Genomic DNA, 14,022 nt, shown 5'->3' with positions numbered 1-14,022 from the left:
TTTGCCGTTTTAGTTTGCGCCTCCCATAAGGTTCCTATTGTTGCCTCTGACTTTGACCGGCTATATCTCAAAAATTATTTTGAATTTTCAAAATCTGTAAAAAGCATCTTGTAGCTTAGTAAAAACTATATAAAATAAGATAAAAAACCAAAAAAGGGTGTTTACCCCCCCCCCCCCTATGCCCTTAAGTTTAAGATAAGAAACTATGTTAAATAGTTAAAAAACATTGAAAAGATACTGTAAAGCTACTTTGAATATGTTTTATAACAAAATTTTTTTAGGATGACAAATTTTTTTTATTTATATGATAGATTTTTTTGGTCAAATTGAAATTTACTACTGAAAATTATTAAAATTCCAGGTTTTTTTTTTGCCTAAATTGTCAAACTTCAGGTTTTTCAAGGTTTTCAGGTAAAGTGGCAATGCTAAATCAAGCACAATAATTAGATAACATTTTTTATGCTTGTTTAAGAACACATATAATATTAAACTTGTTAATTAACTTGTTTGAGTTCTTGACAAAAAAGTAAAAGTAAAAATAGTGTTAGGAATACAGTATTACTATTAAAAATGAATGCACTGTACATAAACTAATCAAACTTTGTCAGGCCTTATGGAGTAGGGGTCTTAATGACCACTATGAAAACTCTTGTTGCAATGTTGCAAGTTCAAAACCAATGATCCACACATATACAAAATAAATGAAGTAACACAGTTAACCTTCTCATCAAAAGCTTTTTAGATTATGCTTGCTTGTACCTTTAGTAACAATCATACTTGCACCACTAGGTGGTTAAAGCTTTAAAATAATGAACAATTTTTAGTAATTTTGAAATTAATTGCAATACAAAATTATTTTCATTAAACAAAACTTCAACAGGACTTCTTAAAAACTTTCAGTTTTGAAAATTTATAACACGTAGCTATTTTTGTAATGTTTAAAATTATTAACTTTATCAAATGATTTAAAAAAAAACTATAATAAAATAATATTTATACAGTTTTGAATAAAACCAGTTAACTTGCTTATCAATAATAGATCTATATATTTTTATGCTAGCCTGTTTTGTTTTTAATGCATTTAACTTAGCGATCTCGTAATTTTATAAGTTTCTTTATAAAAGCCATTTAATTAAAATAACAACAAAATTCAATGTAATAATAATAATGTTTATAAAGTATTAATAGTTAAAAAATTTTGAAACTTTAAAAGTAAAGTAAAAAGTACAGAAGTTTGGTAAGCCTGCCTGCACATTTTTTAACTAAAAAACTTCAGTTTTTAGTTTTAATAAGTTTCCTTTAAAGTGTAAGATAAGAAAATACTTTGCTTTGAAGATACAATTATTTATTAAAGAAAGTCTAGTTTTTGCTACTGAAATACTTCTTTTTAAAAATTTTTTGTTTAAACTTGTTTTTGGATTAAATTTTTAATAAAGTAAGGAAAAAAGTTTCTCATTTTGTTTGAGTCTGTCAACAAATGTTTTTTTCTAAAGACAAGCATCCAAGTATTAAGTATACCATTTTATACATATAACTAAAAAATTAGATGAGATAAGTAAATTTTTTTTTAAGTTCTGTTGAACTACTTTTAATAAACATATACTAAGGTATCCTTATACATATAATTTTTGTACTTTACTTCTTTTAATATGCGGTGCGCTGTATGACAAATTCTTAAACTATTAATTAATTAAAGATAATGTGTTTTGTTTCTATACGTCAGACAATGATTTAATCGTAACAAATAAAACAACAAAAAGTGATAAAGTGGTAAACCTTTATACATATAAACTGTTTTTTGAATTGTTAAACTTATAAAGCTTTTTTCGCTAAGATTGATAGCTACCATTTTATTTTTATAGAATAAACTTTTTGTGGACCATTTAGTTATAACTGCTGTTAGATTTTTTTGGAACTAAATATAGGAAACATGAGTATTGTAACAATGGATTTATTTTGGAAGAAATATTTGATTACTTTTTGAACTAAAACCTATGTAATATAATAAAGTAAACTTGTACGCTTTATAAGAAAATACATTTTTAGAGGTATTATGACATTTATAGTTTTCATGTTATCTTCGTTTAATTACCAAGAAACACTTCAGTTTGCTTCGTGTCAACAATATTAATTAGCTAAATTACCAAATCAATTAGACTGAGAATTTTTACCCTCAAAAATTTTAACAAGTTTTAGCAGTTGCTTATCGTTTTAGCTCGGAGTTTCTCAAAAATTCAGTAACAACTGCCTTGTATGCGTACCATTGTAGGTCCTTTTGTAAGACCTTGTTTTCTGCTAGTTGCAACTATTTGTAAAAAAAAAATGGTATATTCTATGCAAAGTGATGTTGAGCCTGATAAATTAAATAGTTGCACTTGAAGCATAAACTTTAACTTAACCCCTGAAACAATTATGAAAAAATAAATGAAATAAAAACTATGTAAAAACATTGTATGTAAATTGTTTTAACATTGTAATTATTTTACTTTTAAATGAGTTTACACATAATAACAGATTAGTAAAACATTGACGTACCTAATAATTTGATAATGGTTTGCAGAAAATCGTTTAAAAATAAAAAGAACTTGTAGATACATGTACTTTAATATTTATAGGCCCCCGCTCCTAATTTAAAGTGTTTCTTTATAAATTTCCTCGGACTAATAAACCAAACGACTGTGGATTTTCTAAGATTAAACTAACTTGTACTAGTTATTCGGAAGTTTAAAGTTAAGATCAAGCAAAAAGGTCTTAGGTAAAATTTACAGAAAATATAAAACTTGCGCCAGAGTTATGAAAGATTAAAAACTAAAACTACAACTGAGGCTTGCTAATATTTTTGTTTTTAAATTTAGCTTTCGATCACTATATGCATCCCTAGTCCTAAAGGATAATTTTATAAAGTTTAAAAGAGATAGCTTCTGTAAATTTTATCAACTCTTTAAAAGTAGTAGTATCAAACTTATTTTAACAATTTTGTTTTGAATCAAAAAGATCATTTATTCTGTTTTATAGTTTTTATTACATAAATAATGTAAATAAGGCTAATTTGTACTTTTTCATAAAAAAACTATAAAATGGATCTTTTTTTTGCTTGCTAGTTTACTGTGTGGCGTATTATAGGATTGTTTCATAACAATTTTGCTTTTAAACTTCCTCTTTAGTTTTTAAATTTATTTTTCCAGCAACAATATGGCTCGTGTCAATTTTTTCATTAGCTCTAGCCTGGTTCATTTCGAATAAAAAAACACTATTAACCTCTGGTTTGGATAGTGCCTCAAGGATTTGAAAATAAAAAAATCAATTTTCAAAAATTAAGAAAAGACAATTTAGAATATTGTTATTTAAGCAGTTTTTAAAACTTTGTTAAATACTAGAATATTAAAAATATTTTTCAAACTGTAGTTTAATTTATTAATTTATATGTAATTTTAATTCAACGACAAAAAAAAGCGTTCAAAATATTTTGTCCTAGGACCTGGTGAATCCTTTCGCTTATCGAGTCGCACATCACTTGGATACCTTTTAATGTCTAGTCCACGACAGTATAATAATTAGTATTATAAATAACTAGTTAATTTTTTTTAAGTCAGTACTATTTATGTTGCTGTTTTATGAACTCTTTCAATAAACTAACAAAACAAATGAAAACAAATAAAAAGTAAAACTCTTGTTTAAAAGCTTACTAAATGAAATGAAAGTTTTGAATGTTGCTCCATATTATATAATAAAATACTTTTAAGGTTTAGATAATTCCAATAACAATATAAAACTAATGTGAGTATGTATTTTAGCCTATTTTGAAAACTTTTAGATTATATTGTTCGGGAATGTTTTGGCATTTTATAAGACCCTTTATTTGTACAAATAGGAAACATATAACATAAGAAGTTTATATTATCTTAAAATATTATATTTCAGCACTCTACCTTTATAGCTAAAGTTGTAACAAAAACCTGATATGGAATGCGTTAACAGCAGCATATATAATAATAAATTTTAAATTCATATACTTTTTTTAAAGATATATATATTGTTTATTGAACGACAAAAAAATACGCTGAAAAGGTTTGGTCCAAGTACCTGGTGTACACAAAACCTATCGATTATTGAGTCATACAACAGAACAGTTTAACGCCATGCCTAGGACAAGATATTTTTGCTGCATGTTCGTAAAAATTTCAATATATACTTATCTTAACTAAGTATTTATTTCTAATCAAGCTGTTTCATATATAGTCTAAATTAAATTTAAAGTTTTTAACCGATATAAATAACTTTTTGTTTCAAAACAATATATTCAAGAAAAAAACATCAGTAGCTTAGGTTTTGAGCTGCTGTTCCTGAATAAACTATTTCTAATAAAAAAAATTTTAAAACAAAAAAAAAAATGTATATGTTTGGACGAGTAGACAGTTAGAAGCTATCAATTAAACAAGCTAAAAATCTAATCTAATTAAAGCTTATTTAGTTTTTTAAAACTCCTTCAGTCAACAAAATTGATTAGAGCTACCTTTTTTTAACAGCTTTTGCTGTTTTGTAATGTTTTGATAAGTTATTTTGGTTTTAAGTTTAGATTAAAAGTAGTAAAGGCATTAGAGGCTTTACTATTTGTAATTTGTATTCGTAACTCAGTTTATCAAGATTTTTGTTTTCTTTGGCCAGTCAAGCTTTGAGTGTAAATGTTTTGAGTTTTAATATTCAGCCGTGTCAATAGCTTTTAAACGTCAGAGTTTGTTCTAAATTTTACTCAATTTTTTGGTTTTCATTCTATGTTTAAGAATTGCTAATTAGTTATTTATTTGAAAACCCAACAGTAGTAACCAAATTGTTTGAAAATGTCAAGATAGGCTAAAAACATTTTCTGTTTTAAAAATCTGGTTTCAGATCTTAGCTTATCGTAAAGTTAATACTGTGTTTAGAGTTATTTCAGCAGTATATATCCTAAGACTCAAAAAAAAAGGTTACAAGTAAAAATAAACAAAATGTTTACTCATTATAACGTGTGAAGAATCAGTTAAAGCACGTTTTTTTTTTTAATTAGAAAGCTATGTTAGAAAACTTTTATATTTAATGATAAATTTTAAATTAAAATGTCCATTCAAAATTTTTAAGCATCTTAGTTATTCGTTTAAAAAATATTAAGAAACTTTTAAGGACATCTGGTACAAACATTGTAAATCTAGTAAAAGTTAAATCGAAGCATATCGGAAATAAATAAAAAACTGTTTTTGTTTTGCACACTAACGACTTGTATTAGATTTTCAGAGATAGATTTAAACGTACCAGCAAAAAGCTGTTTCTTTAAGAGATATCAAAGGGTTGAAGAAGTTAATAGTTATTTTATTAACTACTTAGTCGTCCTTTGATTTTACATATAAGATATCTGATCTACAATTACCTGACAGAATATGTTTCATATAAGTTTGTAAGAAAAAGAAAGTAAAACATCAAAAGAGCACTAAAAATTAATTTTTCGTTAAGTTGTTTTAAAAGTCGACTAGATAATTTTGAGAAACTTTTCAATATACTTTAAATAAAAATAACTTTTTGTCAATGACATCTACAATACTTGTGAATTTATCATTAACGATTTCTATTTGTTTTTCATACAATATTTAAAATTAATTCATGGCAAAAGGAACTTAAAAATTTTAAACATTCCTACAAATTCATAAGTTTAAACCAAAACAGTGTATTTTTTCGCCAGTTAGCAATTGAAATTAGGCTTGCATACTTAAAAAAATAAAGTGCTGAAATTGACTTCCTTAAATAAGATAGTTTGGTTTAGCAAATTTCAAAGAATCCAAATAAAAAAAACTAACTAGATTTTAAATCAAAACGTTGTTGCTGAAATTATTTCTTAGCCTTTTTTTATGTTTGTAAGTTTTTATTTTTATTGCAACATTTTGTAAAACGAGGTAGTTATTGTTAAAGTATAAACTTTTAGACAGTCTCTACGATAAGTTGCAGGGTTTTCCAAAGTCATTTTCATATTAACCCCTATGGTCAAAAAAACCGTCCCCCATATTCAGGGTTTTGGCAGGAATTCAATGGTCGCGATCAAAAATAAAAAAATAAAAATGTTCGCTGTAGTTTTAGTCACTAGAAGACTTAGTCAAAACCTTTAAAATATCATCACTCTACCAAAAATATATAAAATTAAATGTTTATTTTTATCTAAAAGTACCTAAATTTACTTATTTTATTTATCATCTACCTCATTTTCTGTGATTAAATAAAATTAAAAAGCGTAAGCTTAGTAATTTAAACTCTGACATTCGAAACGTCTACATGAAAATAAGTTGCACTAAATAAATAAATTAGTAATTGAATTAACACTATTTAATCTGATTAACATTTATTTAAGATTTCAAACATTCTTAAATTAACAAATAGTTTGTATTAAGCAGGTGCTAAACTTTTAACAGAAAATGGTAAAATGAAAATATTAAAACATCTATCAGTTTTATTTAGTCTTAATATCCTTAAAACTATATAAAAATTTCTGAAAAATAATTCGATATTTAATTTTTTAGTTTAATTTTCTAAATTTTAATAATACTTTTACTCTGATCTTTTATACTAATGTCTCCAAAGGTATTATGACGCAATTTTAAAGTATTTTTGTCAAATATGCTTCATATTATAACCAAAATAAAGTTTTTAGAAAAAAACTGATTATTTTATATGTTTCTACGAGACTTTTATTGACTTGAAGTTACTATAAAACATAAATTAAATAATTTTTGCGTAAGTATTTATTTTTAAATCTTTCCAATGTCTACACTACAAGAAAAACCAAAAAGCAGTGTATTCCATCAAAAAAGGGATGTCCTTGAAGAAGTTTACTTTAGTAAAGATAATAATGGATTTAGTATACAACCTTCGGTAAAAAGTTTAATGAAGTTTAAGTACAAAAAAAGCTCAAGCGTGTAAGTAGCCTATAATTCCTTAACTACAACAATTAAAAAATAAAGAGATTTTTTTCAGAAAATGCTTAGTAAGAAATAACTTTTCGTAATTGATAGTTTATTTTTTGTTTTTATTATGAAATTTTAATTAGTTTATATCAAAAAAGATTGCTAAGAATCAGTAGATAATTTTTATTTTGTTTTGTCAAATTTTAAGATCATCATAGTGTTTAAAATTAACAAAGAAGGCGTACATTTTTAAAGATTGTTTGTAATAACTTCTCATTGAAATTCAAAGCTTCTCTAATATAAATAAAAACCGCATTTTAAAAACTCAGTTTAGAATAAAAGGACTTAGTCATCGTTTTAGATGCATTGCAACTTGAATGAAATTAAGTGCGACAAAAACACAGTTTCTAAATAAAACCAAGTAGCTTATTTTTTGTGGTCGTCAACTTAAAAAACAGAAAAAAAAAGTATAACCTTTTTTACTTAAAATCTTTAATACAGCATGCCTTTGTCTCACAGTCATCCCTCTTGTCAGTACTCTGGAATGTGCGGAGGAATGGGAAAAATTGGAAGCTCTGTTACTGTAAATAAATTTCAACATTAATGTTTTATTAGCTATATACGTGTCTCTTCGTTTTTTGTCTTAAGTTCAACTTAACATAACATATTTAAACTTTTTGTGAAAATTGTCAATTCAAAACATGTTAATGTCAAAAACGTTTAAAACATATTAAAACAGATTATTTTAATTATAAAATTACAAAAGTACAAAAACGTATGATTTTATCTTCCAAAAATATTTTTTTACTACTTGCTATCTTAACTATTCGACAAAATTGATACAACTTTAGTTAGTCAAGCCTGAATTTCCCGACGAAGAGGAAAGGATTCTGGGAGTGCAACCGTGGATAGTGCATCCCCACAGCAATTTTCGCTTCTTCGCCGACCTCATGGTCCACGTCCTCTTCTACGCCAATGTCGTGTTCATTCCAGCAGATGTCGCCTTTTCCAAGTAAATTTATTTAGATATTGCCTATTTGCTATTTTGATTGTTACCAGTTTCAGTGAGAATAAATCTGACCTTGAAAAACATTTATAAAAATAGTGAGCTGCACTCTTTAAGCTATTTACATGATTGTTTTTGAAGTAAATGCATTTCTAAAAAAAAATTGTTTTAAACAAGCGGCAGAAAATAGTGATTTGTTTTCACAGGAAAAGGCCTTTGTACAGCAATTTGAACTTCAAGTTGTTCACCGACGCCTGGCTGCTGTTTGACATGCTGCTGAGCACTTTCACCGGCTACATTGACACCAAGTCGTACGATGACAGGATTGTATTCGACACTAGAAAGATAAGAGAAAGGTAAAAGTTTGAACAATTAGCTTCAATATTTTAATATGGAAATACAGCATTTTGGTATATCAGTACCCTATCAAGTGTAATAAAAATTTACAATGTAAATTTATTGTTACCTAAAAACGTAGATAACAATCTTTTTTAACCATAAAGGTTTGTCAGTTTAGCTTTTAATTTATAAAGCTTAAGAACTGTGCACTATAACATCTTTTTTTACTTGAAAAAGTAGAGAGATATTTTTATAATCACTTTATATTGGTGGTACAATTGAGTACTGTAAGTTTGAAAAGTCAACATCTTAGTTTTTAATATTTCAGATATTTGAAAACTCCCTTCTTTCTCGACCTGATAGCCGCCTTGCCGACCGACATATTCGCCACTTGGGTCGCATGCATGAGGTACCCACAATTTCCGCCCTCCAGAGGTCTCAAGTGCTTGCGGTTTTTGAAACTTTTCATGGTTTTTAGGGTCAGTCGTAATGTTTCAGGGTTAGTTAGTTGTGCTTTAACTGGTAATTTTATACAAACATTAAAAAATTAAATTAATTCAAAACAAATTTTTCTAAATAGTCCATCAAATATTTGTATATAATGTATAAGTTCAAAACTTTTAGTAAATTGTTAAACTTATAAAATTTTAAACTATAAAGTTGAAAACAAAAGTAAATAAATATTTAAAATAAACGTTTTACCAGTGATAAAAAAAGAAAAACTATTACTGTTTTTGGTTATATAAAAAGCTTAAATAGGCATAAACTAGAACGCAGTAAGTTATGTCATGGAGGTTTTATTAGCCGCATTTGCTTTAAAAATATGTTTACTTTTTATCAATTGATAGTAAAATTAATTAATAAACAATTGCATCAATAACAGTCGAATGACGGTTGTTGGTCGAATTGAGAGGATTTTCAACCTATCAAAAGATTCACTTTGGCTCACCATCAGAATATCTGCATCACTGTTTTGGTTGTGGTGCGTTTCTCACTGGAACGGATGCTTGCAGGTCATTCATTAGACTAGCTAATAGATTTTATCAAAAATTCCAAATATCCTTCGTATCTGCTTTTGTTTTTGTTTTAGTTTGTTCTGTAAAAAAAATTGAAATGACTGTTGAAAGTTGTTTTTAGTCTTTTATTTTTTTCATGTTTGGCATTAGAATTATAAGAACAATTGTATTTATGCAAATTTTTAAATTTCCTTTTTAATATCTTAGTAGTTGTAATACATACTTGTCTTTTTGAATAACTAAAATACTTTTCAAATTATTCAAAATTAAAAATTTTTACCAAAATTTTACATTATTGTTCTGTATTTTCATTTAACGTAAAGCACGACAGTTTATATATGCACTTAATAAATTCATCAGTGGGCTGTACCAAACTTCACAGACTTTCCAGATGATTCATGGCCGAAAGTGCGGAACATTCACCACGAACACTTCCCCTGGTTTCATGCCTACATGTGGAGCTTGCATAAAAGTTACAGTCAAATGATAGCACTAGGTCAGTTAATAAAGAGAACTGTTTAATAAATGTATGTGTTTTATGCCAAGAATATTATATATCTTCCGTTTATTTTTTAACGATATGATTAAAATATTACTTTTTAAACTTAATTTTTTTTTGTGAAATTTATACTTTCATGTTTAATATACAACGAGTAATATAACTAAATTCAGATACAACTGTTTTTCTTTGCACTTTCTTTTACGTAAATTTATTCAATCCGTTTAGTACTTTGATTTCTATACCTTCTAATTCAAGTTCTAAACCTACTTTAAGCTGCAATTGCATAGTAAAATATACGCTCCACATACCAAAAACTCAATTTCAGGTTTCAGCGTGCTGCTGCCCGAGAACTTGCACGACTTGTGGGCGTCGTGGTGGGCGATGTCGTCCGGGTGCGCCTGCTTCGCCTTCTTCACCGGCAGCATCGTCGCCATCATGCAGTACAGCAGCTCGTCGCGCATCGACTACCAGATCAAGATGAGCGAGGTGTTGGTTGAAGTGTTTGCTGTAAATTTAGATACTTTTTTTAAGCTTATTTGTTATCTGTGTCAAAAACTGTAGATGCAGTTGACAAGACAAACTTTTCATAATTCAAAGTAAAAGTAGTAAGAGATGTAAAATTAAATATGCAACTACTAACAAATAATCATTTTGTTACATAATCAAATACCAAGCAGCTTCCTGTGATGATTACATTTAAACTTTGATCTTTACTTCTCGCTTTTACTTTTTTATATAACAGCTTCGAGAGTACATGAAGTTCAGAGGTCTGCCTCGGACATTAAGAAACAGAATAGAGTTGTACTACGATATACGATTCAGAGTTTGTTTATTTGTTTTCATTTAAACTTTATAGATAAAACTACGGTACATCTACAACTTTCATTACAACTAAGCTTTTGAATAAATTACAGAATAGAGTGTTTGATGAGCGCCAAGTTTTAAACGAAATGAGCACACCGATAAGGAAGCAAATAATAATTTACGACAAAATTCGCTTCTTCAAATCCATGGACATTTTTGATGACGTCAGCGAAAATTTTCTTCTACAAATTGGTGGAGATTTAGAGTTTTGCGTTTACTTGACTGGTGACGTAAGTTTTAAAATTTTGACTTGTTTACTTAAATAAATTAGAAATTGCTTTTCTAGTTTGTGTTGTTGAATCTGTTTTTTTTTTTGCGATTTATTATAAATAACTGTTTGGATTATATTACTTAAAAATTTGAGTTATTCTGCTAAAAAATCTTTCTAAAGGTATTCCTTAAAGAGGGTGACAGAGCAATGTATTTGATATTTATTAAAAGAGGTGAAGTAGAGACTAGCACAGGCGAAAGGTATATCGACGGTCAATACTTCTGTCAAGATGTCTTATTTGACAAAACAGCAGTTCTTCAAGAAAGCGTAACTGCCAGGTCGGTGGTTGAGCTCTACCGATTGCATAGAGATAACTTCATAAAAGTTAGTTGCTTTTTTATCAAGTATTATTGTCTAGTTTGTCTTGTTATATCAATATATTAAGTTTAACAATTGTATTATCCTAATGAAATTATTTTGTTTTTAAAACTAAATGAAAAAAAAAGATCTAAATAGTTTTGTTTTAATTTTAAGCTTAAAAATCCTTTAAAATGATGTCTTTGGGATAAGAAAGTAATTTTGTCCTTAAGTTATTAAACTTTACTCATATATATATATATATATATATAATTTATTTAAATGGCGATTTTAAAAATTCTGGAACATATGTTTCACAAAGCCTTAATTTTTTATAAAGCTTTGATCATCAGCCAGTTAAATTCAAAATACAAAGCACTGTACTAAACAAAGATACAAAAGTTATGCAAAAAAACAAAAAACAGTATGACGTAATAATATGTTCCAGAATTTTTAAAATCGCCATTTAAATAAATTATTTAAAAGCCCTTCAAGTGGGCTCAGTTGAAAGTGTTTACGTTTAAACATTAACCTTATTTTATATATATATATATATATATATATATATATATATCAAAAGAGATACCTTTTTATGTATTCTTATTCAAAAGGCAGTAGAAAATTACCCTGAAGATGGTCATCAAGCAAAAAAGAGTCATGAGTTGCTGATTCAGAAAGAACTTGACTTGATACAAGAATACAACGAACAGAATATTTCATAATCTTTTTTTACATTTTTCAATGTTTGATCTAGTTTTTAAGCTTTTAGCATTAAATTTTAGTCGTAACTGACATTTTTTGATATAGTTTAAACTAAACTTCGTTTTCTAACAAACAATTTTCTGTTGTTGTAGTTTTACAAAAAACTGTGATGATTATAAAATATTTTCTATTTGAATTGTTAAAATTAAGTTTTAGTTTTGGTAGTTTTTCTAACATTAGAAAGTTAGTATTTAACGATAATTTTTTTCAATGTTTTGACTAGTATTGATACATGTCCTTAATAAAATAAAAGTTTACAATAGTATATCTGAAAAAACATTAGAACTATTTTTGTTTAACTTCTGCAAAGATTTTACTAAATGTTTTTTTGTAATAATAGCAATACAAAAAAACAAAAGATATTTTAAAAGAATAATTAGTTGCTTTACATATTGTAAACAACATTAGTTTTTGTTGTTAATCTTTAAAAATGTTAAGAAAAATTTCGGTTTACTTACACAAAATTGAAGTAGATTTTTTTTTAAATCAGGTTTTAAACAACTAACAAAGCTTCTTGAGCTAAAGAGCTGCTTATTTTGTGATTGAATTTAAGAAAATTATTGATTCAATATATAATATCGATATATTGTTGATTAAAACTTTTAATTTTAGTTACTTACGCAATAAATATTTTTATAATTCAAAAGCTTTCAAGTGTTTCGCCTGTTCACAGTAAGCTTAAAAGATATTTTGCTATAGATAGAAAATTAGATGAGTAGTTAAAATATTTCTAAAATAAGTTTGTAATCCACTTGTAACTGTCTTTAAAAAGACAATTTTAATTGGAAACACAAAGTTCTATTTGTACACAATTCCCACCCGAATGTATTCCTTTGCGAAAAAGTTCTAACCCAATCAACTCCCACTTGAATCAAGTAATTGGCCCTTAGATCTTCTGTACATTTAATCTTTTCTTTAATGAATCGCACACCATTTGGTACCTTTTAATGTCCTGTCCAGACTGATAATAGAAAAAATAATTTTATCCCATGCAAGAAATTCTTTGTGGAAAAGTTTCTTCGTGCTGCTTGACACCTACATGGTTGCCACTGATCAAGCTGAGTAAAATTTCCTGACTTTTTTAAATCAAAATCTTAAATTAAACTTATTCTAAAATACATAATCTAACACTTGGAACTATATAAAGCTGTTCAATATGTTAATAGAAAAATGTTTCAGTTTTAAAAGTATATTTTACTAATTTATACCAGATGAAGGCACTAAAAATTAAATCTAAAAGAATTGTAAATTTCTAGGAAAATTTTGGAAATTTTTTCTGACTTTAAAGGACTTTTAATTAATTTTAACCATTTGAAGGCTTTGGAAAACAAGGCATTTTGTAAATTTAAACTGACAAAATCTGACTTTTTTTCTTTTTTTTTTTATCAAATTTCCTGACTTTTCCTGACTTTTTTTCAAAACCCCCCATTTTTTCCTGACTTTTGTAATTTTTCTAAATTTTTCCTGACCGAGTGGCAACCCTGCACCTACCCACTGAAATACAACTCAAATGTTTTTAGAAATTTATTAGCATGTCATCAGTTGTTTTCGATTTACAACCTTGCACTTGAATGTCTAATTGTATGTAACTAGTTTTTCAATGTTAAATTTTAAATGTTTTTTCTTTTAGATTAGTCAAATTAAAGGTCTCAGATGAATTTTATAAACTTAATAACTGTTAGGTCTTCAATACTTTAGTTCCTTAAAAGTAGGTCCTTAATTTTAAAATGATACTATCCATTTTGGAAAAACGATGATGAACAAAGTTTCCTAGTTCTGATATTTAGGATATAGATGCTACGATTCCATTAATTTAATTGGTCCCATATAGTAGATTAAAAGCGTAAAAAGCTAATACAAAGAGAGGGTTGTTGAATGTTTTTCCAAAAACAAGTTTTTCGAACTAATTTAGTATAAAACTAAACTTGGGGGTAAAAAACTGTCCAAATAGCGTAACATATTCAAATATGAAAAAATGATTTTGTGGAAGATTTTATCAAATTTAATTTACAAGCAAATATGTTTGAAAATTTTAGAGGTTT

General features: G+C 26.9%; 1 protein-coding gene across 1 annotated transcript; it reads left to right on the top strand.

The window, feature by feature from the left end:
* The first annotated feature begins 7,425 nt into the window (after window positions 1-7,425).
* On the top strand, window positions 7,426-11,940 carry LOC145838979 (potassium/sodium hyperpolarization-activated cyclic nucleotide-gated channel 2-like). The gene is made up of 11 exons (XM_082946599.1): window positions 7,426-7,506; window positions 7,775-7,935; window positions 8,136-8,285; window positions 8,597-8,719; window positions 9,152-9,281; window positions 9,645-9,780; window positions 10,112-10,293; window positions 10,529-10,609; window positions 10,701-10,880; window positions 11,042-11,245; window positions 11,830-11,940. Exons 1-11 carry the CDS (start codon window positions 7,426-7,428, stop codon window positions 11,938-11,940), a joined length of 1,539 nt encoding a protein of 512 aa, XP_082802725.1.
* Window positions 11,941-14,022: the final 2,082 nt, after the last annotated feature.

This window comes from Thalia democratica, chromosome 1 (genome assembly GCF_965202585.1).
Source record: "Thalia democratica chromosome 1, ktThaDemo2.hap1.1, whole genome shotgun sequence".
Classification (NCBI taxonomy): Eukaryota; Metazoa; Chordata; class Thaliacea; order Salpida; family Salpidae; genus Thalia; species Thalia democratica.
This window is presented reverse-complemented; position numbering and strand designations above follow the sequence as displayed.